This window comes from Chionomys nivalis, chromosome 10 (assembly GCF_950005125.1).
Source record: "Chionomys nivalis chromosome 10, mChiNiv1.1, whole genome shotgun sequence".
In the NCBI taxonomy this organism is placed as follows: Eukaryota; Metazoa; Chordata; class Mammalia; order Rodentia; family Cricetidae; genus Chionomys; species Chionomys nivalis.
In genome coordinates, this window is record NC_080095.1 from 49,053,742 (window position 1) to 49,079,040 (window position 25,299).

Consider the following 25,299-nt stretch of genomic DNA (forward strand, 5'->3'; position numbering starts at 1 on the left):
AAGGAAGATGCTTGGGGACTGAGCTCAAAGACATGGCCTACATCACGCTCTCACGTGACTCCAGTGGTGAGACCCTCGATGGAGGTGGAAGGGAGGATGGCAGATGCACAGATGTTCTAGAAGACCCAGGACTCAAAGTTGCCTTGGCAATCACATTCCCAAGCTCTGCTTCTGTCCTTGTGGAGACATGTGGCACAGTAGAATGCCAAGGTGGCAAAACATGACATCCAACAACCATTCCTCTCTTCTGCTCCCTCTACTTGGATGGCTTGTAGTTACCTTAATGTTCCAGGCATCCACTTCTGTTGGCTACACTTGTTGAGAGGGTTTAGAGAAACCTGCTTGCCACTCCCTGTCTTGATAGAAGTAGGTAATTAAAGAGTGACTGAGCCTCCATTTCCTTCAATGTAAAAAGGAGAAAATGAGAATTCTTTAGAGTACTTCTGAAGAACTGAGGACAGAGCATGCTACTGTCCAGCAGATTCCAGCTGTAGAAACACACTTGGTCACTACAAAGGTAATCACTGGGCTGTCACTGAGGGTGTAGAAGGCAGTGATGCCAACCGAGCACACTGCATTACTAGACAGTCAGGGACTGTGGAAGAAGGGGGTGCTTGGTTTCTCTTTGCTGTCTTTATTTTGTGAGATCACAGCCCAGAATGGATATGCCAAGTCTAAAAGGCATGAACAGCCCTGTGCAGGAATACTGCTCAGGACAACAGTTTCTACTTGCTGTCTAGCTCTTGGCCCAGCAACTTAGGATTACCAAAGCCAGGTGAACAGTCTGTTTCCATGGTGTCCTGGGTCTGGCTATCCCGTGTGCAGGCTGCAGGGCTGAAGAAGGTCCTCTGTCCATGTCAACTTGCTCCATCTATAAAATAACCTGATTCAAGGGACGGGTGATGCAGTGATGGGTTCGCTGGTGGCTGTTTCGTGTTCAGGAGAGTCAACCCTTAACGAAGGCTGTATTTGTTTTTTAAAAATCTTTCTGTGCAGTAAATGGGGATGCTTTAATTTTTTTAATTTTGTGTCGCTGGTCATTTAAAACGCATCCTAAATGCCTCTGGGTATGTCGTGATTTTTGTGAAATGTAATCTCCCCAGGGCACAGATTTCTGCTTCATTTACTTTTTAGAACACCCAGAAAAGGGCTGCGAACAGCAGTTTTTGAATCCGTTTACATGCTACCATTGTAGAATGGACCATAAACCAGGTCCCCTACTCGTAAAAAGGACTGCGCTGCTGTAGGACCAGAAATCTAAGACGTTTTCACTAAAGCATCATTGAATGTCCTGTGCAGTACACATAGATAACTATTTATATTTTAATTTTAAAATCATAACACTAGATGACTTTTTAAAAATATGACCCATGTTTAAAAAAAAACCCAAAAAGCATGTAGAAGAAAAGAAAAAGTCATCTTTAATTCCCATGTATGAAGCCAATCATTTCCAGTATCTCTGTATTCTGCCTATGTGATTCATTTAAAGATTACAAGTTAAATGATCTTTAAGACTTCCAAATTTTCTCTCCATCTGTCAGTAGCGATGCCATGTTGTTTCCATGTAAGAACTATTGTCCTGCTGGTTTTCAATGCTGTAAGTGCAAGGAAAGGACTTGCCAGAAGTTGCTCGCGGCTTACTGCCTCAAAGGCAAGCTATGTTACTATGGAGGAAACTTTGATCCATCCAGGGCACCCGTTCTCTCAGAGCCAGGTGACCCACCTCTGACTGTCTCTTCAGGATTACGTCACCCACCAAGGCAACTTTCTGTTTCATTCAGTGATGTCAAGAAACAAAACACCACCCTTGACGTGAATCAGTTTTGGAAAATAGAGACTGGCTTTATATTCCACAGCTTTGATGTGCTTAGTCGTTCCTGTAAGAATCTGCCTCTCTTTGGCTGTGATTGACAAGACCTTCCCTATATATTTGAGTAACCAGGCAGCCTGATAACAGAAGAGAGAGACACTTACTTACCCAGAGCAAACTTTTCCCACTCATTGCAACCTTTGAAGGAAGCCTTGACTCCAGCAAGTTCAGGTAAGTTCCTCTCCATCTCTCACTTCCTTCTTCCCAAGGGGAAGCCCACAGAGGCCACATGTCAACATACCAGCAAGAACCACAAGAACAGCTTCAGACATGTGGCTCGTCCTGAGTGGCACTGACCTGGTGGCGTTTCACAAATATGACATCCAGGTGTGTTCTGTTCAGTGGGTCAACCACAAAGGGCTCTGTGCTCCTAGAGCACCAGAAAGGGCCAAGGACCAGAGAGGGCAGACTCTGAGGTAGATCATGACTAGCTTTCCATCATTTGCTGCTAAACTGAGTCACACTAGGGCCTTTGCACAGCAGGAGCATAGAGCAGATGTGGTCTCTAAAGAGTAGAACACATTTTATGAGCGGCTACCACGCCGGGCCCCAGGTTTTATAATATCTTTTGTATGATGGGTTGCGTTAGTAACAACACACCGGGATATGCTTATTATTAATTTATTATTATTAATACTTATCTACCTTCCCCATTCATTCCCCATCCAATACAAATGTGTGCAAAGCTCCTAACTTGACATACATTCCCTGAAGCTGGATAGGAAAGAAGGTGTGGTACTCATGTACTGTTGTGGGCTTGGCATTTCTTTGGCTGCTGCTCTTATTTTTCATTGGGATGAATTCCTTTCACATAGAAGTCAGCTCCAGGAGCTGGGGTTCACCAAGGAAAAGCCTGAGACCATGTTTTGAGGGTAGGGTGTCTAGAGAGAGGTACTACGTATCTACTGGTACTAGTTAGGAAGATGCAGTTGGAGCTGGACAATTGCTTGGCTCATTTTTTTTTTTTCCGGTAATGCTTAGAGCAAGGTCTCTCTTAGAGAGACCAACACACTGTGGGCTGCCCCACTGTGAGCAGTTGGGTATGTTCATCTTGTTTCCTTTCCCTCCTTGGGACTAGCATGAAGCTGGCATACCTTGTCCTTGGTACCACAGTCCTCCTCCTTCTGGGTGGCTGTGACTCTGTCCTCAGCACCTCCAATGGGAACCTGCATACCTTTGTGGGCTGTGCTGTGAGGGAGTTCACATTCCTAGCTAAGAAGCCGGGCTGCAGAAAGCTTCGGATCACCACTGATGCCTGCTGGGGCCGCTGTGAGACCTGGGAGGTAAGGAGTCCAATGGGCTTGGATGACAGTGTCTTTGAGTTCAAGGGTTCACTGTTTCATGACTGAGGGGATGCTGGGACATCTGCCCTGTCCTCTGCACTTTAAAAACCCAATTTCACTATTATTTGGTTCATCCAAGATCTGAAAACCATGATGGGGCTCCTCTCCATAGAGCTGGTGACATTGGGAATGAAATTTCCATGCTTCTGCATGTTTGGGAGCCATCTCTAGGAGGTCAGGTGCTGTAAAGGTCACAAGGAAGGATTTGGGAGGCGGGCACTGCAAAGTTAGAGAAAATCAATGCAAAGTTGAAAATAAATCATTGGTCCAATCTGTGCCCACATCTCCTTCCTGTATTCCCTCGGCTGTAAGGAAGTCAGGCAGGTACCCAAGAGAACCTGGAAGTTTAGGCCTAGTCCCAGGCTCTGCCACAGCTCTTTCCCCTTAGCTCAGTGACAGGTCCATCCACTCCATTTGCACTCAGTATGTTTAGCCTTTCACTTAGAGTGGGCATACAAATCTCAGAGCTCGCTGAACTGGGGAATGTGTTCTGGATGCCTGGCTGCACTCACCTCTTGCTAAAGTAGTGACTCCTCATGACCTGGGCTTCAAGATGCCAGGTTTAGCAAAATCAAAGCCAACCCTGACTGTTCCCCTGGCAAACCAAGCAACCAAATAAAAACGCCACCAACCTCCTTCCCCCTCAAACCCCACAATCCAAAGAGAAGTCAAATTTAAAAAATAGTTCAGGAACTTGGATAACTTGAATTTCAGATCAATAACACTTTATTTATTTATTTGGCATATATCTGCCCCCAATACTGCATGGGACAGATTTACAAAATTAAAAAAAAAATGAAATGCAAAGTTAAGTGAGTACCTGATTTTCCTAGATTCCGGAATACTGTGAGTTAAAGGATACAGCATAGAGAGAGGAACTGAGATGCTCTACCTGGTTCTTGGAGAAAGCAAAGTTGCTATTCTTGTAATATTGAGGCAAGAACTTCATCTTCATCTTGAGCTGGCCTGCTTGTCATCTGTAGGCATATGTGTGTATACATACCTATGCATGTATGTACTTAAACTCTATATATGTGTGCATCGTCACCTATTTATCCTATGTTTCTATGTACCTGTATGTGCACGTACCTGCGTATGCATGTATCTGTATATGTGTGCCTGTGTATGGATGCAGGCATTATCTATTTAATCTCCCTCCCTACTCCCCCCCCCCTTTTTTTTGCTCAGAACAAAAAGACTGTCCTTTGTAAGACTGTCATTATTACATTCATTATTACATCCTTATAATTGGTAATTGCACTCGCAAGAGCCGTGATTACACGTATTGAACTCTGACTTCTGCCAGGGCTTGTGCATTACACACATCACCTCACCTAGCTCCGTGACAATGCTCTCAGGTTGGTGTTTTGCTTTATAGACAGGAAACCGGGGCTTGGAAGCAGTAAGGGCTTTCCCTAGGTCTCCAGCCGTAGTAAAGCAGGCATGCACGTAGGTCTCCAGCCGTGGTAAAACAGGCATGCACGTAGGTCTCCAGCCGTGGTAAAGCAGGCATGCACAGCAGAGCTGACTGTAGGCTTCAGGTTTCTCACGCCTGATCTTTGTACTTCTTCTAACAAAAATCATCTGTGAATTCAAGGTTTGTTAGGAGATGAAGGAGGACGTGCACAAACCGTCCAGTCATCAGAACAGAGTGCCAGGAACACCTGGCTTGGCTCTCTTTTGTTGGTTCAGTAACAAGTAGTTATTGTGAATCTCCTGGGTGCCAGGCTGCCTGGGTACCAGAGCCTGGTGGCTGACCTAACGGAGCTTGCTGTCTAGATTAGGAGCAATGTCACACAAAAGTGAGATGAAGAAGATTGCATGTGGAGTGAACAAACACAACAACAACCCTGAAAACAAAACCAAACAGGAAGGGGGAAGGAGCTCCAGGCCATGGAGGTGGGTTGAAGGGATTGAGATAGGATCAAGAAATGCTTCTCCAGATCGGTTGACATTTGAACAAAATCCGAAGTTGGTGAAGGAGGTGTGTGTGTGTGTGTGTGTGTGTGTGTGTGTGTGTGTGTGTGTGTGTGTGTATGTTCAGGGCAGAAGGAACAGCACATACAAAGACCCTCAGTTCCTGGTTGATCTGAAGGAGGATAGAGAACTCTGTGCCTGGAGACTGGAGGGGGATGGTCAAGGTCGGGACTACAGCCCACATCAGCAGGAAAATACAGATATAATGGGCAAGGACTTGAATCCTGATGTCTTTGCCGTTTTAACTCTGAGCGCGATGGGAAATGACTGGGGCTTTGAGAAGAGGAGGGCCGTGACTGACTCGTATTTTAAAAGGCTCCCTCGTGTTGTAAACGGCTCATAGGGGAAAACGGTGGGAGAGGGGAGACCGGCTGTTTGCTGGCTAAATATTTACCAAGTGCTTCCTGTGTTTCCTGGACTTCTGTGGAAGCTCAGGCTATGGTAGTGAGCAAGCAGGCTTCCAGCTTGCAGGAGTTTATTCGCGGTGGGAGAAGTCAGAGCGGAAGTAAACAACCAGTAGTGGATGGCTCCAAGAACAGGAAGCAGGATGCTGCATTCTAACGGGTTTCCTGTTTTCTACCTGCGGGGACAGAAACCAGTCCTGGAGCCTCCCTACATTGAAGCCCATCACCGGGTCTGTACCTACAACGAGACGAAGCAGGTGATTGTCAAGCTGCCTAACTGTGCTCCTGGCGTCGACCCCTTCTACATCTACCCGATGGCTGTCCGCTGTGACTGTGGGGCGTGTTCGACGGCCACCACTGAGTGTGAGACCATCTGAGGCCATCATTGTCTTCAGAACACAGCTGGTGGCCTGAGCGAGCCTCACAGAATCTATGCGCTTGCCCAGTAATGTATCTGCTCTAGCTCTTGCCTTCAAGTACGGTTCAGTATGGGCCAGCCTGTCCCCTGCCTGGCTCAGGTCTTCCTCTACCCAGTTTCAAGCAATATTGACCCTTCCCCAGGATGGTGTTTCTGGTTCATGTGTCTGTAACTTAGGGTTTCTTTGCCTGACTTTTGGAGCATGATTTGTATATTACAACCCTCCCTCGGTTTTGATTGACATCGTGGTGTTTATGTAAAGGAATTGGGTATCATTAAGTGACAGGAAGCCTCTAAGTTTCCACATTCTGCCATTGAACTCCAACTGGATTTATGATTAAAGGGCAAAGTGTGATCAAAACCAATGCACTTTCTTCCTTGCTCAAAAGAAAATTCAGCCGTGAGTGTTCTTAGAGGGAATGCTCTGCTTCCCTTCCGACTGAGCAATTATCTAGATAAGAGGCAAAGACAGTACTGCCTGCTACAAAAAAATGTGTTTGGAAGTGGGTTTTCCTCTCCTAAGGAAAATTCCCTCTGTTCCTTTAAGATCCTTATTGAAGTGTGCACTAGCCAGTTAAAACAAAGCAAAGCAAAGCAAAACAAAACAAAACTAAACTCACAAAATGCATTTAGAAACTATCATTTAGGTTTAAAAATACCAGAGACTAAATTCATGGCTCTAGTGTTTTCCCGCACCCACAGGGGAGTGACCAATTACAATGACCCTGCCTGTTTAGTGTATCTTAAACGTGAATGGCAATTTATTAGACTTGGAATCCAGAGTGTTTGTGAGGTGAGACTGCCCTGCCAGCTCCCAGGAGAGAGGCTGTGCTTGTCTGTCTCTCGCTTTTGCCAAAATCACACAGCAGCTGATTCTGGGACCTTCTTTTTCAACTCAAATTCTAGTTTTTAGTTTTGACATTTTGGGGCTTGAGTTTAACTGTTCTTTTTTAGACTGTGCCAGGAGCGTCTATACTGATGTCAATAAAGTGTCCTCCTGTCATCTGAATTCATGCAAACTTTTAGAAAAGTCTTTCTAGTTTTTATTTTGCTTGGTATAACAATAAAGGCACTTGGAACTTTGAAGTTCTTTTGCTTGACATTCATTTGGAATTTCATGTTTAGTAAGGGACACAGAAGACTCGTGATAGCATGAGTCCCAGGGGTCCCGTCATCTGCAGCCCCTGTCGGGCACAGCTGTGAGCCCTGAGTGCTCCATTGATGGAGGAATCACTGAGTCCATGAAAATCTACAGAGCAAAGGTCCAGACTGGTGATCAAGCCCTGGGACGCTGGGGTGAAGGTCTGGGACCCAAAGGACTGGAGCAAAAGCCACCGCAAACTGCAGCAGCAGATGTGTTGGTAGAAGAGAAAGTCCTTGCACAGAAAGCCATTGGTTGGTTGTTGTCTCTCCTAGGAAGGGGTGCTGCTTATGGTCGGCTTAGGGGTTTCCTTCCTCTGGTTTTTTTCTGGGGCAAACCTCTGGCTAGAGTTTTGGGAAAGATGGGCACAGCCTTAGTAACAACTCTGGCAGGAAATAAATAACACATTTGACCAGAGGAGAAAGGGTGACACACTTCACTTGTGCTTTGGAAGTAGTGGGCACCCTTAGGGTGCTGTGATGGGAAAGGGTGCGATTATTAAATACCAAGGCAAACACAGGAGAAGAGCCAGTGCCCAACAGGAGCTGTGTTCATTAGTAGGATGCACAGCTGTTTGCCAAAGCAAGGCATGGGGGAGGGGGATATCCCAGCCTACACCAAATGGGAATATTAATTGGTAGAGACTGAGAGTACCATTGATTTGGTCCTCTATAAACTCTGGTCTTCTAGGAAGCAAGTTGAAGGAGGGTAAGAAATGGATCTAAGGATAATGGCCATATGACTTCTTAGGTAGGGTTTTTATTGTGGTGAAGAGACTCCACGACCACGACAACTTTTATAAAGGAAGCATTTAGTTGTGGTGGCTTGCTTATAGTTTCAGAGGTTCAGTCTATTACGACCATGACGAACGGCCTGGTGGTGTGCAGGCAGAGGTGCTGCCTACATCTTGACTTGCAGGCAGCAGGAAGTCAACTGAGACACTTGGTGGTATCCTCAGGAAACTTCAAAGTCTGCCCCCATGGTGACATACTTCCTTCAACGAGGCCATACCCACTCCTACAAAGCCATACCCCCTCATTAGTGACACTCCTTATGAGATTATGGGGACCAATTACATTCAAACTATCACTTGATAGTTTGTAGTTGGGGAATTTCAACTACAAAGTGCAGCAGGCAGTAATGGTGGCCGTCAGGACAATACGTAGACCGTAGTGTCATGATGGCTCATATTTCCCTGATGGGAACTGCTGTGGGGTACACAGAAGGTCTGTGCCAACTAATGTCTGAGAGATATGAAGGCAGGATGACGGTAGTTAAAAGGACTCTGGCATTGGTTGATTATTAAGTATAACCAAAGGCCTTTGGGTGCGGTGTAGAAGCTGCGTTAGAAGAGGCAGAGGGAAAACCAGATCCATGATCTAACTGGGAGAGCAGTCCAGTCATTTAAAAGACTGACTCTCCTAGCACGGTTCTTCTGTTCTCACTCATGGTTCTAATAGGAAGGAGAGAGACACAGAGGCGGCCTAGAATGGCAACGAACAGGGGGATGCGCTTGATGACTTCCTGTAGAGGGGCCCACTGGCTCTTCCTTGCCAGAGGACAACGGATTCTACTAGCTGGAAGGTCACTTGGAGGACTTAAAGTGGGTGTTGTCCATGATTCCTATAGTTTGGTACTCCTGCCTCTGCCTCCTAAACCCTGGGTTTTTATGCGTGTGCCATCACACCCATTTTTTTGGGATATTGAACCTGGGGCCTTGTGCCCACTAGAAAAATACTTCGTCAAACGAGCTGTAGCCCCAGTCCCTACAAATCCATATATTCCTGATGATAATTAGAGACAAGACTTGCTTTCTGGTGGGGAGGAATGGAGGTCTTTACTGAAGGAACTACAGGATAATGCAAACTGGAGGAAGGGGGAGAAGGTACTGGGCATTGGGTGTGGAGCAGGATGATGAGAATACAGGCAAATGGAGGGTATTTAGGCTGTGTAAGTGTAAGAACAGTGAGTTTGTCCTGGTGTGCTCATGGGATGGCCCCTGCAAGCTTGGGGCAAATTGTGGCTTCTATCAATGAAGAGGAGAGGATTTAACTATGCTGACGGAGTAACGAGGAGCCAAAGATAAGCATAGGATGGGGTGTTATCCTATAGGACCAAAGGGCTCTCCAGATGTCTGTGTTCACCTCAGTGGTTCAGAAGACACTCTCTTTATCCAAAAATCAAGGACTGCTTCAGTGAAGGGCACACCGACCACAGAAAGGTTCAATCCTGCCTGTCCTCTGTAGGCCAGGGGAAGCTGCCTGGGAACTCTGGGCTTCTAGGTGTCAATAGAGGAGAGAGGACTCTGCAGAGACCAGATGGTGACATATATCTACAAGAGGCAAGGAGGACCTTGCTGCCGTTGCAGAAAACAGAGCTATAATGGTGACTAGAGGCCTGTGACCTGTAGGGTTCTGTGGTCCTGCCTAATAGGCAGTGGAGTTGCTAGTCCATGGTATTTAAAAAAATTGCAATAGATATGTATTATGATAAGGAAATTGACTAAGAAAAAAAGGAAAACATCGGTCAGGATCTGTAACAGTGAGAAACCCAAATCTTTTTTTTTTTTTTTTAACTTTTCATTTCTTCTCTCTCTGTTGCACAGCCTTCATTTTCATAAATATTTATTAACTCTAATTTTGTAGGAAGCACTGTTTTGGAAATAAAGCTACAAATATTGTTGCCATTTATAGAACTCCCATGTTTATGAGTTCTCAGGTGTGTATGCACGTGCTTGCGCATGGGTGCGTGCATGAACACACACCCCTACCCATATGCACGTGGAAGCCAGAGGTCAGCCTCTGGCATCATTTCTCAGGAGCTCTCTATCTTGCTTTGTGAGAGGGCTCTCTCCGATCCTGTAGCTCACCTGTTACGCTAGCTAGGCTGGCCGGCTGGTGATGTCTGGGATTCTCTTCTTGTCTCTTGCCTCTCCAGAGCTGGGATCCCAAACATGTGCTAGCAAGCCCAGTTTGTTTTCTGTTGTGGGTTCTGGGTCTTGAACTCGGGTCTTCATGCTGGCAAAGCCCTTACTGGCTGAACCATCTCCCTAGGCTGCCTTCTTTAGTCTGTGTCAACTACACAACTAAATATTATTAGTATCATTTTATCATTGCTGTTTTATGAATAATGAAGCCAAAAAGGCAACATATCAGTCACTTGCCCATGCTAGCACAGCTAATAAGCCACATGTACCTGGGGTAGTGCTTTGAATAGTTATGGTCCCCATAGGTTCATGTGTTTGGATGCTTGACCATCGGGAGTGGCACTATCAGGAGGTGTGGCCTTGTTGGAAGAAGTGTATCACTGTGGGAGTAGACTTTGAGGTCTCCTATGTTGAAGCTGTGCTCAGTGTGATACACAGTCTCCATCTGCTGCCTGTGGATCAAAATGTAGAACTCTCAGCTTCTTCTCCAGCACCACATCTGCCTGCCTGCTGCCATACTACTTGCCATGATGATAATGGACTAAATCTCTGAAACTGTAAGCCAGCCCCAATGAAATGTTTTCCTTTTTAATAGTTGCCGTGGTCATGGTATCTTACAGCAATAGAAACCCTAACCAAAGGCACTGTCTTCTCTGACTCAGCTCAACCCGTGTTCTACTGAGGCATGAGGCCTTTTGAGAAAGTTTCTTCAGAGTCATTTCTGCTTGGTACAGTCTGAGTTGATGGCTGTCAGACTGCTCATTAGTATTTTCTGTCTTTTCTGGAGGCTGGGTCACTCTGTGGAGATTGGTGTGTTCACCTGGTTTCCTGTGTCAGCTCATGAAATGCCTGGTTCCTGTAGCACAGATCATATCCTACAAGAGAAGTGTCTGAGGGAGAAAAAGAGACCACGCCACAGCAAAAGATAAAAGAAACAAGAGGTGAGGGTTATGGCTTTGCCTTGGTTTCCTAGGTGATGTAGAAATGGATGCTGGGGATGGTGGTCCAGGGCCTCCCAGAGCAGCTCTCAACAAATGGTTTCTCAGCAATTTCTTATTAAGAAATATATTAATTATGTAGTTAACGAAAGGTAAGGAGTAGGGGGAGTTCTTTTCTACAGAGCAGTTTTGATTGGGGAACATAAATCCTCCCCTTTCCCTTCCCTGATCCCTCTCTGAGACAGACTCTTGAGTAGCCCAGGATGTCCTCCCTGTGTGGCGAATGATGGTCTTGAACTCCTGATCATCCTCTTTCTACTTTCTGAGTATTTGGATTTCAGGCACATGCATCGTGCTGGGTTCGTATGAAATGGAACCCTTCATGGCCCATTTCATTCCTGGCTTTGTGATGCTTCCTGGCTGAAGTGGTAATTCATATCTCCCCTCTTCCACATTAGTAAGACATTAGCAAAGTGCTAAGTTCTTCTATGATGGTCCAGTTATCTCAACAGATTGATTATGTTTTAAACCAATAAAATCATTTCATAGACAATGAGTTATGTACCCAATTAAAAAATAATGCACATGGATAATTTGCATTTCATAAAGTTTTTTTATGAGGCCTACTTCTCTTTGTCATCCAAGATATATTTATTCCAAAAATTATGTGCCCTTTATCCCAGGATGGTGGCATTGCATATACCTGTCATCTCAGCACTCAGCAGACTGAGGCAGGAGGATTATGAGTTTGAAGCTAGCCTGGCCTATGTGGCGAAACTGTATTAAAAAAAACCAAACAAACAGAGAAACAAAATATTATGCTCCAATATTTCCTGGTTTTCTATTTTATAATTTTAAACAAACTACTAAAAGTAACTTTTAAATCTATTTTAAAATACATTTTTAACTTTTATTTTCTAAAAAAATCATATTACATTTATTTATTTACACTTGTGTGTACAGGTGTGTGTGTATGTGTGTGTCAGTGCCATTGAGTATGTATGGTCAAAGGACAACCCAAGGAAACATCCTCTCCTTCTACCTTTTGGGTCTAGGGACTGAACTCAGGCCACCGGTTTTTGTGGCAAGCATCCCTACCCGCTGAGCCACCTCCTGACCCTGCTGAGACTTTCTCCTAATGGAACATGCACTGGAGCACAGTCTGCTCCTTATTTCCATGGTGGATCTTCAGGCGTTTCTGTCACAATCATCACCCTTTGGTTTCACAGGTGGAATAAACTGGAATTCTGTGTTGGGCAGTCAGTCAGGAGGGCCTCGTGTCTGGTTGCTGTGATCCTGTAGTGTCTGCAGGGTGTGCGAAAGCTCTTCAGGTGGGTGACTTCTAACAGAGCTAGGGAGGGAAGGAGAGAACGAGGGAGCAGGGGCAGAGCTCTGTAATTGGCAATGGAAGGCTGTACTTCTCCAGCGGGAAGGGCTCAGAGAGCTTAGTCTAGCCGTCTTTCCAAGTCTTTACCATGAGCGGTAAAGCAAGCATCCCCTGAACTCGTTGACTTTGTACTTGACCCTGAGTTCCTTCAGCATGGAGAAGTGAGCATGAAGTCCCACCCCAAGCCAAGAAGCCATTTGCAATTGATGGATGCTGGGAGAGGGAGAATCAGTTCTCTTCAAAGGAGTTGAGCTGGGTCTGTCAATCACACTCCAGGGCAGGCCTCATTCTCAGGGTAATACACATTAGTATATTTTTTTAGAAAGAGAAAGGACATGGAGTCAAATGGGGAGAGAGGTGGGATTAAATATATTGCATGGAATTACCAAAGAATAAATAAAGTCATTATTTAAAAAATGAAAAGCAAGACTTCCCCAGCAATCCCCGAACCACTCAGATAAATGACAGTCCACCCTTGGAAGACAACAAAAGCTGTCTGGCTTTAACAGGAATATTGGCATTGTAGAGCAGAATCTGAATGCTGGCTTTTAGTGATGTTGACGATAGGGTTACAATCAAGGAAAACAGGTAAAGTCACAGAAGCAAATGGTTACCATTTGAGAGAATGTGTAGTCTCTGGAAGCAAACTCTGTGCATACAGAATAAATGATATTTGCATGCTCTAAAAAAGTAACTGTTCAGGAAATCCACTTTTTTTTAATAAAAATTTTACAATGGATTTTTATCATTGCTTCATTTGTGGTAAGATCTAGGAAAAGGGGTTTATATAAACACTACAGTAGAACTGATTAGTGTCTTCTAAACGAAGATGTCACGCTTTCTCCAGTATCTGTACATGTCTTCTATGAATCTGTATACATTCAGTATGACAATACATCAATAGGATTCGCTATAGATGGCAACTGATCCAAACAAACAAAATAAAAGTCAATAAACAAATTACGCAGATAAGGTGATTTAGTCATTAAACTTACCTTTGTTTTTCCTAAAGGTATCATTTTTTCCACTTGAAAAATACATGCCACGGTGCCTCTTAGAATCATCAGTTTTCTACTGTGTTGGCCAAGAAACAGAAGTCTCTATGTCTGCCCTCACTGGGATAACATAAGGGTAGCAGGAGAAAACTCTATGAGTGGTCCAGACTTACCTGGAAAAATGTATGTTTTTTATTTGATGCCTTAATAGTCTAGGAAATCCGCTTTTCAAAGCAAGCACTTGACTTAAGGTTTAGCTGTTCGTAGACATGTTCTTTCTACCTGAAGTGTGTGCTCTTTGTCTTTGCTGTCTACTGTGTGGAGAGGTGAGCCATCAAGTTAGGTGACCCAAGCTTACAGGCAATTCCGATTCCTTTTGGAATATGCTTATCATTATTAAAATACGTGGTGGTGGTTTGGGAACCTTAAAACATCTGGCATTTAAAAACACTTTGGAAATGTTTCTGGAAGATTTTTGCTCAGCTTTTGGGGCCTGCTTGAGCAAGCTCAAGAAAACTATCATGAAATGTCTCCCCACGGACACATTAAGTACTCTAGACAAGAAACCAAGTCCAATAGAAGCAGCCTGCAAACTTCCGCATTACAAAACCAGAGCCAATTTCAGAGAAGAGCCAGAAGGACTAATGTTCCATGAATGTGCTCAGTTGGTTTTGAGGGTGTAAGTTTAGAACATAGGGAGGAGAGTTAAATAGGCTTAGATGAGGGGGGTTTCTTCTTCAGCGTTTGATTATTTCTGCGAACCATTTCTATTGAAATGAAAACAGGATTGCAGAAAGCCTGGCCTGGGATTTGATTTTACTGACCCAGACAAGAGATGAGCACCTACTGTGCAGGTGTAAGGCATCAGTTCGGATCTCTAGCACCCATGGAAAGAGCCAGGTACATTGTGCACCTCTAATCCTGGCGCTGGGAAGCACACCCAGTCTATTAGATGGGCCTCCAAGCATCTATGTGGGGCATTTTCTCCGTCAATGAATGATGTGGGAGGGCCTAGCTCACCATGGGTGGTGCCACTCCTGGGCAGGGGATTCTGAGCAAGCCACAGAGAGCCAGCCAGTGTGCAGCAGCCTGCATAGCCCCTGCTTCGGTTTGCGCCTCCAGATTTCTGCTTGAGCTCCTGCCCTGTCTTTCCTTGATGACTGGCTGGAACCTATAAACCACGTAAGTCCTCCCCTCCCCCCAACTGCTTTTGGTCAGCGTTTTATCAAAGCAACAGAGAAGCGAAGTAGGACACTTATAAATACCAGAATGGCTGTGAGAACGGAATGTTTTAGATTTAGCAGGTCTTTCAAGCCAGATGCTGCTCTTCTGTTTGCTTCCAAATAGGCTGTTCTTTCCCTGCAGCTGGATGGCATGTGACAAAATGAAAAGATGTTGACAACCCTTTACTCAGCCGGTAAATGAATGATTTAAATATTGACCTAAGGAGTACCTACATGGCAGCATCTGAGCGACCGTCTGCGCCGATGGCTTCTTCATCATCTGCCTCTATGCTCGGCTATAGAGACTGATAATGAACCTGGATGTCCTCATTTTTAATGTATGTATGAATCACTCGGGGTCTTGTTAAAAGGCAAGTTCTGGTTCAGTTGGTCTCAGCTGGGCCCCCAAGATGCTACAGTCCTGACTAGCTACCAAGTGGTGCTGAGGCTGCCAATTCTTGGATTGCATTTTGGGTAGTAAGGAGCTGGACAGTTTCCCACTGTAGAAAGATACCTTCAGAAGGCAGTTGGCATGAGTGGCTGATGGAAATCCCTAACGACCCCACAAATGAGAGCAGGAGAGAAAAAAAAAAAAAGACCATTTAATGACACGTCAAAAATGTGATACAGATAAACAGTGAGGCTAGAGTACATGAAATAACATTCCATTAATTATGAAACAAGTACAGAGACTGGTCAGTTACAGAGGAGACCATAGGAACAGCAGCCTATGAATAAGTTGGCAGGAAGCAAGCTGCCTTGACTCTGTGCACCTTGTATGGGAGAAGCAGCTGTTGCAATTGACTGATGTCCCTCTGTGTATCATTGGTGCTTGCTGCTTACTCAGAGCACAGGCCACTCTCCGGAGCCATGAGTGTGCAGAATTCATTAACTTTCTTGCCTGAGACTCCTTGAGGAGAAAATAATCTGATTGCTGAACAAATGTATCGAAGATGGCAGGGAAAGGTGATTTTAGATGCCTTTTGATTACCTGCCCAAGATGTATTTTCTACTTAGAAAGTGTTTCTGTTTTCCCTCCAGAGGTCTAAGGAACTTCCAATGCTGCCTTGTGGAGGCCCCTGAGAGGCCAGATCTGCTGGTTCCGGTTCCCTTTCTTCACAATGCCGCAGATATCACATCGGCTGTGACACTGATTGGGTTTAGTTTAGCAAAGAGACTTCACATGCTGAACCCTCAGGGTTCATTGCTAAAGACCACACTCTGCTCTGGCTTGGTGTTATGAAGGTTCTGGGCCATGCTTCTAACACACCCGCACCAAGCCACCCTTGTCTCTGGCATCATAGCCCCTTCGTAGTAAAGCACAGGTGGCAACCAAGAGTCATCGTGCAGCATTTATTCTAATTTCTTGGCACGGGGCCTTGAGGCCAAGGGTGAACTTACATCCCAGGCCCTTTCACACATGAGCCAGACCCAGGTTCACTCCTCCCTGGCCCCCTGAGAGACAGGCTAAGACCCTGGTGGCTGAGCAGAGAGCTTGGTGTTCTGGCTACTGTTCTGTTTATCACTGACCATGGAAGCACCATGAATTCTATTGTTCTATCTAACATTTTTGTACTTATAGCATCTGCGAATATTAATATAATCTTGGAATTGAGGGATAGCTTCATGAACCAATATCATCTGTATACCTAAGCCCGAGTATTCCAGAGTGAGCCTCATGGGGGCTTAGCTCATGAGACTTTCGAGGTTATTTATTTATTCATTCCCATTTCTTGGTAAAATTCCCTTGACTTCTCCACTATGCAGAGGCAGAGGAGGAGAAAGGTTTCTACGCTAGCATGCTGTTAAAGCTCCAAAGAGCACCCGCAGGTCTCCATTCAGAGCAGAATTCCTAGCATAACCACAGGGTTCATCATGGCTGCCCATGATGTGCTCTTGACACTTCCTGATCTCTGTCTTCCCTTGGCCTCTGGACGCTGGGCAGGAGTGAACTCTCCCGAGAGTGAGCAAGACTGTGGTTTGCTCTGTGTTTAGTTGTAACTTCCTCTCTGTTCTCCAAACGTTTTATTTCTCAAGGTGCTTACCTTCCTTTGTGTGCCACCCAGTTTTCCTGACCTCTTTTTCTCTCTGTCTCTATTACTTCAGAAAAGATACTGTTTCTGGGGATACAAGTACTTGGGAAGCCTTCCCAATGAAGTTAGAGACCACCAAGAGAATAAGCCAGGCATTTGAACTCTTTTGAGACCAAACACACTTCATATCCAGGCATCTGGACAAGAAAATGGTTTTCAAAACAACATAGACTTTGTTAGATAACAATTCCCAGCATGACAACAAATACGTCTTTAAAGCAAAAACACAATTTGAAGTTTCCATCACGTTGGTCTCAGGAATGTTGGCTCAGAGAATGCCATGTGACTTCTGTGAATTCTTTTTGAAGTTGAGTGTCACTGAATAGCTGAGGGTGAACTTAAATTCACAATCCTCCTGCCTCAGCTTTTTGAGTGCTGGGAGTATATGTGTGCGCCAGCATTCCTAGCTCTCTTATGTAGTATTTTAAGAGGTTCGCCTCAATTTGGAGATTTCTCCTTGAAGACACTGAATTAATTCCCTAAGGCTTTTGCTCCTAGGGACATTTTTGTTGGATTCACATTCTGGATTTAGTATTTATTTATTTGTTTGTTTATTTATGTGTTTATTTATTTTGAGACAGGGTCTCCCTATTTAGCTTGGCTGGATGGGAACCTGCCCTGTAGATCAGGATGGCCTCAAACTGAGCGAAATCCTTGTGCCTCTGCCTCCTAAGAATAGGGATCACAGACATGCGCTACCATGCTTGGCTTAGTTTCCCTCCCCCGAATAGTTTTAGGTTTAGTTGTGATTGTTTTCCTTTATATCCTTGTTGGTGGTGCACTGGGAACTGTGATGGTTATATTCACTTCATTTGACGGTGCTTCTACAGACCAGAAATCCCCCAAATAAATGTCTTTATATATTGCAACCATACCTATTATCCTCCAAGTCACTGGACCAAAACCCACTTCAGGTGCAGAGCTTAAGTTTTGACTTTACACCTTTGTAAGTCCTGGTTTAGGCTGTGGTAGTTAATGACTTCTATAACTGTTCTTAGAACAAAGCTTTTCTTGGAAGGAATCATCCCAAGAAAAAAAAATCATCTTTCTGTGGACATGGCTTTGATTTGTGTTTTAGCTTAAGCTGTCCATCAACTCTACTGAGCGACAGTGAAAACAAAATCTGTCAAACTAGCGACTTAATTACATGGCGGTTTCTTCTGGACTGCAGGCATACTGGTGAGAAGATCAAGTTCTTGTTACTTTACCACACCTTACCAGTGTGGTAGATTACTGTTTTGTTTATAGGAGCTTAACTACATGAAATTAAGCATTTAAAATATGGCTGAAAGCCGTAGGAGAAACAGACGCAGAACTCCATCTCCTTATGGGTGATGCCAGGGTTTGCCTGTGCTCTGTACAGCACACCACTCTCAGTTGGTCCCAGCCACATGTCTCATCTGCACACCGAGGGACTGTACTGCACTGCAGGTTCTGAGGCCTTTCCTGTCCTCACATGGATGCCAGCTGCCATGTGTTGGCTTAGAAAGATGGCATGGACTATCAGCAAATCTTTCTTTCGATGTCTGTGCGTCCTTTTGTTTTTAATCTTCAGAACACTTGTTATTCAGTCTTGGGGCAGCAGACACTTTTGTGAAACAAACCAGGTCCTGCTAGAGAACTCTCATTGGTCTATTGGAGGTGATGGCTAGGTGAGCCATTTGCCTGTTAGCTGCGCATATTTGGGAACTTCTCCCTGGTGGAGCCAATATATTGCTTTCAGTTTTTCCTCCACAACAGTAAGAAGTGAAGAACAGCCCCCTAGCAAAGTGTAACTATGCCATACTCTAGCAAAAATGGCTCACAGCAATAATGTCATTACAGGGCATATACTCATCACTGAGCTGAAGGTGAATGGTGGTTTCCACAGCATTAAGGCTCATGCATATTTGATTTCCATGTAGAAAGGCAGATAGTCCTTGTTACTCTAGGTGGCAAACTTTCGCTTACAGAACCTCTTGTTTCCTTTTAGGTGGCATATGTGTGTCCGTGCATGTGTGCATGTTATGCTTGTATATATGTGCACACATGTATATGTGTATTTCAGAAAATTCTTTGCCATTATATGGGAGAGACGTGAAACAGTACTGACATGTAGAGGAAGCAAAAATACATTACAGAAATTCTAAACAGCAAACAATTAAAACCTTCAAAGACTGAAGGAGTGTCATGAAAGGTCTTAAGAAGACATATATCATACAATTATCTTCTGTGATTTCTCCATGAGCAGAAAAGACTAGAAAGATTGGGATGCTTTTCCCAAAAGATGGAGTTTTAATCTACAAAAAGTGAAATAATTTCATACTCTTAAGCTATGATTTGCTGATGCAATAAAGAAAATAAAAGGATAAATCAGCTTCCCTGGGTAATTCCAGGGCATCTGCAAGCAAATAAGACTAATTGGGGCCAATCACAGCCTCTAAGTAAAACACGGAGTGTCCCTGGCTGTTTGGAATTGTCACATTGAAAGGTGCAGGACTTCTCACTAGGAGTTCTTTCTGCTCGGGGCCAAACTCCCCATCAGGTGCCGGGCCTCAGTCTAGAATGGGATCCAGTTAAGCCCACCCTCCATGGACATTTGAAAGAGGAGTTAAGGAAAGAGGGAGAGAGACAGTGATTTCCATACTGGCTGCAACTGGAAACTGTCCTGAATTGAAGGTTCATATGGGGCAAGCTGAGCAGCGCTTTCAGATGAAGCAAGTAGAAAAGTTAAGGCACTTTGACCCTGCAGGATTCTGGAACACTTATTTTTCATGTCTGGTATCCACAGCTCCTCCTCCTCCTCTTCTTTTTTTCCCCTTTAAGGTCAGGCTGTGACTGGGGAACACAGGGATCTGGACCCAGGAGGAAGTGTGACTGGTGAATGGAGGGAAAGCTCAGACCTTCTGTGAGGGGTGGGGCAAGCCCGCTCTGCTGGGTCAGGAAGACGGCTTTCGCCATATTCTTGTCCTGACCAATTTAGATGAAAAGCTGAAGTCTATTTCTTTCTTCAAAGACAGTCTGTCTTCAGTTTGAATGACAGTAGAAGTTTGCAAGAGCAGGCCCCCATCACCTGAAGCATTTATAGGATGAATCTTTGGCAAAACTGGGGAAACTGATAATTCATAGGATGTTTTCTTTTAAAAAGGCTAAAAAAAATTATAGGTCTGTAAGTTTATGAAAGTTGTAAAGTGAGTTTTTTTTTTTTGTAATTAGGCATTCAGAGGTACATGTTGGCTCTAAGAACATTGGCAGAGACCCACCGTCAATAAGAGTGCGTATAATCCAGATTGTCTTTTAACTATTTTGAGTTGGATTTGCGAGGCTCAAGTGATTGGCCATCAGGAAACTGGAATAGAGAGGAGTGTTAGGACCCTTGGCTCAAACAACAGTCTCAGGAAAAATGTTGGCGTTGTGTTTCTAAATTTGGCAAAGGCATGAAGTAAGGCCACCGGTGCCGGACAGAATGCTTGGCTTTCCCACTCTGACTTCCTGTCGGTTCACATCTGTGGAAGGGAGATGTGAAATACAGGACAATGGTGACTTGCTTCCAACACCTCCCCGGCACTGTCTGAATGTGGCTCGGCATCCTCCGTAAGCAGTTTGGATGCTCTGGCCTGGGGATGTGGCAGTGGCTGACAGGATGCTGAGCTGGGGAACTGGCAGGGCACAGGACAGGCCTTGGGATGCAGGAATTCCTTTCCCGTATTGCCCTCCGTTTTTGGCTGGAGCTGGGTCACAGAGACTGCTGCTCTGAATACCCTTGGATGGCGGGGAGATGGGCCTTGGGCAACTTCAGATAACTGTACAGCAGCGGCGGCACTCGGAACAGCCTTTCTTTTTTTTCTTGGGGTGGAAAATAGTGAGAATGGCTTCGTCGAAGACCGCCTTGAGACCCTTCTGAGTCAGGGCAGAACATTCCAGGTAGCACTGTGCTCCGATCTTAAACACAAAGAAAGAGTCATGAGTATCAACCCTCTGCCTTGCCGGGTCCCTGGGTCATCTTGTCCCACATACAGCTTGTTTCTAGTGTCCTTTCATTTGTGTATGGAGCAGAGCAGGGACAGTGCCATGAGGAGGCCCTTCTGTGTGGAATAAAGCAGGGTCCCTGGGCCAAGGGCACACATCAGAAGTGTGGGCAGCAGCCATCTTAGATTATTCTTGATTGCTATGTATTTCTTTGGCAACATCATACTTGTTTTCTATTATTATTCAATATCAATACTTTGAAAAACAAATTTTAAATTAAAACACTAAAACATGACGATAGAAAAATCATAGGAGATATTCATTGATAGAGATGCCTTTCTTCGCTGTATAGTCTTTATGTTAAGCGATATGCATTTTATACTGGGTTAATGTTTTATTTTGAATTATTATAAAAATTACTCATTAATTATTAATTAAAAACAAATAAAATAATAAGAAGTGTATGGGTATTTTGCCTGCATGGTATGCCTGCACACATGCAGTGCCAATAGAGGCCAGAAGAGGGCATCAGATTCCCCTGGTACTAGAGTTACAGACAGTCGTGGGTTCTGAGAATCAAACCCAGGTCCTCTGGAAGAGTAGCCAGTGCTGAGCCAACCCTCTAGCCTCTTAAAACTTAAAAAAATATTATTTCATACTATGGGGTATTTGAGAATCATAAACTCCTCATGAGAAACATAGACATTCAGGCCAGAAACTGTTGATTCCCGTTAAAGAAATCACTGGCCAGGAAGGGTGTGCTTGGCTGTTTGTTGGCTTCAGTAAAGGAGGAGGCCTGGGTATTCACATTTCATAAGCTCATATGAGCCAACAATGCGTTGAGGGGCCTCTGAATATTAAAAACATCCAGAGAAACACTTTTTTTTTTTTTGTGGTTTTCCACTATGAGACCAAGTAAATGCAGAAGAGATCTGCTGGATATTGAACCTGGCAACTACAGCAGTGAACTGGCGGGGGGGCGGGGGAGGAGAAAAGGCAGCAAAAGCATCATTGTGTTATAACTGGGTGCTTGGAGGGATGATAAACAGGGCTTCTGGGGGACCAGGAGAAAGGGACTGTGACTCGTGTCCCCACTGTCAAGAGATGGGTGACTTCCCCAGCTCCCACAAGGTTACTCTGGATCATGGCTGTTTATTTTTCTATTTTTCTAGAGAGGTGGAGATTTAGAGTTTTAGTTAAGGTACACAACTGAAAGAAACATTCTGTGGGTCAGTCGGGATACAGATGTTGGATGCAGGAAGTTCATATAATGTGGAGAAGAGAAACTTGGGGTTTATCTTAGACAAGAGTAGGTGCAGCCCATGCAAAGCAAGGTGAACATTTAAACAGAAAGAGAATTATGTTTAAAATGTCTGTCTCTTGAGGTGTGTGTGTGTGTATCTGTGTGTATGTATCTGTAGTGGTATTTCATTTGTATTTTAATAAATACAGCTGTCTGAAGATCAGAGAATAAAACAGCCCCCTCCCCCACACCACTGGTGAACTTTACAGATCAGGTAGTGTTGACACACACTTTAATCCCAGTAACCACACTAGTTGCCATAGAAACTGGGTAGTACATGCCTTTAATCTCAGCCCTAGAGAGGATTATTAAGATGGGAGGAGACAGCTCTCAGTCACAGCTTCATTCTGAGATTCCTGGAGGCAGGATCGCCATTTTGGACTGAAGTGACTGGTTATTTTATTTTTCTGACTTTCAGGTTGAACCCCAATTTCTCTCTCTGAGTTTTTATAAATCGTGCTTCATGTATCTGTGTATGTGTCTGTGTGTGTCTTTGTGTCTGTGTGTATCTGTGTGTGTATATGTGTGCGTATCTCTCTGTGAGTATGTATCTGTGTGTGTCTATGTGTTGTATGGGTATCTGTGCATGTGTATTTATGTCTGTATGTCTCTGTGTATCTCTCTGTGTGTCTCTCTGTGTGTATATGTATGTGTATCTCTGTGTGTGTGCACACGCATTGTAGGCCTGAGGAGGATATCAGGTGTCTTTCTCTGTCACTCTCTGTCCTGTGCCCTGGCAAAAGGGTCTTTCATTCAGCCTAGACCTGGCAGGCCAGTGAACTGCTGGGATCTGCCAGTCTCTGCCCAGTGCTAGGGTTACTGCACAAGGGGCTGGGATTTAAACTCATGTGAGCTCATATATTTGCATAGCAAGTGCTCTTACACGATGAGCCATCTTCTCGGCCCTTGGGCTGTGCTGTTCTTCTTATTCTCCGAGCCTCTGTGACCCCTATTACCCAGCCCAGGAACAAGCTGGCCAAGCTGACTGTCGCTGAAACAGGATTGTTTGAAATGTCACAGATATGAAGACTCGGTATGAAATAAAATTGCTTTGGTCAGGTCCTGAAATTTCTTTCAAAACTCTTCCTACAGATGGCATGTAAGTTTTTGGTATGTGTTCTTTTCTGATAAGAAGGGCTGTTTTATAAGCCAACGGGAAATGCCAAAAGCAGGGAGCTGAAACCATCAGCGGACACTGAAGACTTTCTCTATGGATTTTGTTTTGGCAATGGCCTGGCCTTTAGATTCGGAAACAACTTCAAAAAATTCATTAAAAACAGGATATGGGACAGAGGGAAAGGGGATAGAGAATTTCTTTTCTAACAATTACACGAAATGTCATCTGCTGCCTTTGGGGTTTGTATCCAAGCTTGATATGCACACATGCGAAAGGCACAACGAGGAAATGATTAACTGAACGTCTGCTTGCTTGTAATGACTCTTGTCAGTCATGCAGAGGGAACAACAATATCAACAACAACAACAACACAACCCTGGAAAGTGCTGTAGGCTGTTGTAATTGGACGACCTTCCCACTGATGATTCCAAAACTCAAGAGTGAGTCCAAAAATTCCAGGAGTTTGACTGACTCTTTTCATTCATTCTGGGACCCCGGAGATGAGTGGGGCTTGCTCTCTTCCTCCCCACAATGCTGCCAACTGACAGTGGATTAGTGTATTACCCTGTCCACCTGTGCCTCTGAATGACCAAGGAGGAGCCCAAACTTGTCTCTCCTGGTTCTGACATGTGGGGAGAGAACGGGACAGTCCATAAAGGCATTGCTATGTCAGGAGGTTAACGTAACATTACGGCGTGCTGATGGTTCCAGGAAAAGCAGCCAACAGATTTCGGGCGTGACCTGGGACGTACGTGTGAGGAACAGAACCCAGTCGTGAGGTGACTGCTTGTTGCCGTGTTCTACGTGCTCAGAGGGTCAGAGAGGAGTGTTTGTCCTGGTTCAGGGAAAGGGCACAGGCATGTTAGAAAGAATTCTTCAGGTTTGCTGAAGACTGAATGGAAAATCGTGTCAAGGAGACACAGTCCTCCTTGTTCGCATCGGCAGCCTTTCCTGGTTCTTGGAGAAAAATGACCCACGCTGCCAGGCATTTGGGACCCATCTGCAGAAGCTGAGACTCCTTGTTTTGACAAACGCGTGAGAGATCTGAAGCAGGGTTTACCAAACTGACACATTTCACGGGAACAAAACAAAACACAGGAGAGACTGAGGCTGCGAACAGAGCGCCTTTCTGATACCTTCCTTACTGAAGATGCATTGTTCCCAGTGCTGGGCAACATGCCACAAAGACAGAACACACACGATCTGATGGGAAGAAAAGAAAACAAACCAACTCCCAACGTGTCTAATCAAGTGAAATGGCAAGCGAGTCCCTTTTTCTTCCTCTGATGGGGTGGGACATGCTGAAGAGGCATAGAAATAACTAGGAGGGTGGGGAGGGGAGGGAGCCTAGCTGGCGGCAGTCTTGACCAGGATATTCAAAGCCTGGATTTTGGATCCCAGCTCTGCATAAAATAAAACCAGATGTGACACCAGCCACGAGAGGAAGGTAGAGGACCGGGGTCATCCTCAGGTAGATAGTGAGTTCAGGGCCAGTCTGGGCTACGTGAGAGCCTTCTGAAAACAAAACCAAACACAGGCAAATGTCTTGCCAGCTGCAGACAGGGGCCAGGTGGCCAATGGGGACAGTTTGTGAGTCAGAGCTCATGGTCTGTTAACTCATTGTAGCGCCCTGGAATCCAATCAGGTGAGACTCTTGCCAGTTCATTTACAGACCAGAAAACTAGCTGGAAGTGGCAGAGATGAGGATTTGCTCATATCCCAAACCAGGGACGGAACCACTCTGCCCTGCCGTCCCTACAGTCTATGATAAAAGACCCCCCAAAGAATTTGTCTGCAGATTCAATGAGGGAGCCAAAGAGCATAGTGGCTGGAGTCTCACTCGCCTTGCTAAGCCTCAGTTTCCCCTAGGAAAGTATTGACAATAACATACACCGCAGGAGGTGCTTTGAGGATTAGCTAAGAGGAAGCCTGTGACACACATGATCAACACTGTAAATACTAGCTGTTCTAATAAACTACGTGGTAGAGGAATCAAAGACCGAAGAAAGTAAAAACATTTCTCTTATTCCATGAATTGCCATGAAACCAGTTAAAAATCTCACTTGGCTTTCTTTTAGCTAGGATGCCATAGGCTCCACATGATTGTGAATCTGAGAGCAGTTGCTAGGAGAGGCTGGCAAAAGGCAACCAAGTGGTGAACTCAGCCACTGTTCTTGAAGTAAATCTGAAACAAAATGGAAAGTTTTGGAGAGGGA

The 25,299-nt window shown here is 44.8% G+C and overlaps 2 protein-coding genes across 2 annotated transcripts in view; one reads left to right on the top strand and one right to left on the bottom strand.

The window, feature by feature from the left end:
* The first annotated feature begins 2,949 nt into the window (after positions 1 to 2,949).
* Gphb5 (glycoprotein hormone subunit beta 5) lies at positions 2,950 to 5,971 on the top strand. The gene is made up of 2 exons (XM_057783412.1): positions 2,950 to 3,153; positions 5,783 to 5,971. Exons 1-2 carry the CDS (start codon positions 2,950 to 2,952, stop codon positions 5,969 to 5,971), a joined length of 393 nt encoding a protein of 130 aa, XP_057639395.1.
* Positions 5,972 to 19,430: 13,459 nt separating this feature from the next.
* Rhoj (ras homolog family member J) overlaps positions 19,431 to 25,299 on the bottom strand; it is an 80,760-nt gene continuing 74,891 nt past the window's right edge. The window contains exon 5 of the mRNA XM_057782786.1: positions 19,431 to 20,636. Coding sequence (XP_057638769.1) covers positions 20,490 to 20,636 — 147 coding nt within the window. The 3' untranslated portion in view covers positions 19,431 to 20,489. The remainder of the gene's footprint in view (positions 20,637 to 25,299) is intronic.

What these genes read in the sequence shown, in the direction of transcription:
- Gphb5 (XM_057783412.1), top strand. Translation starts at nt 2,950, where the DNA reads ATGAAGCTGGCATACCTTGTCCTTGGTACCACAGTCCTCCTCCTTCTG. An exon ending in GCCGCTGTGAGACCTGGGAG is followed by an intron (nt 3,154 to 5,782) that starts GTAAGGAGTCCA and finishes CTGCGGGGACAG; the next exon opens with AAACCAGTCCTGGAGCCTCC.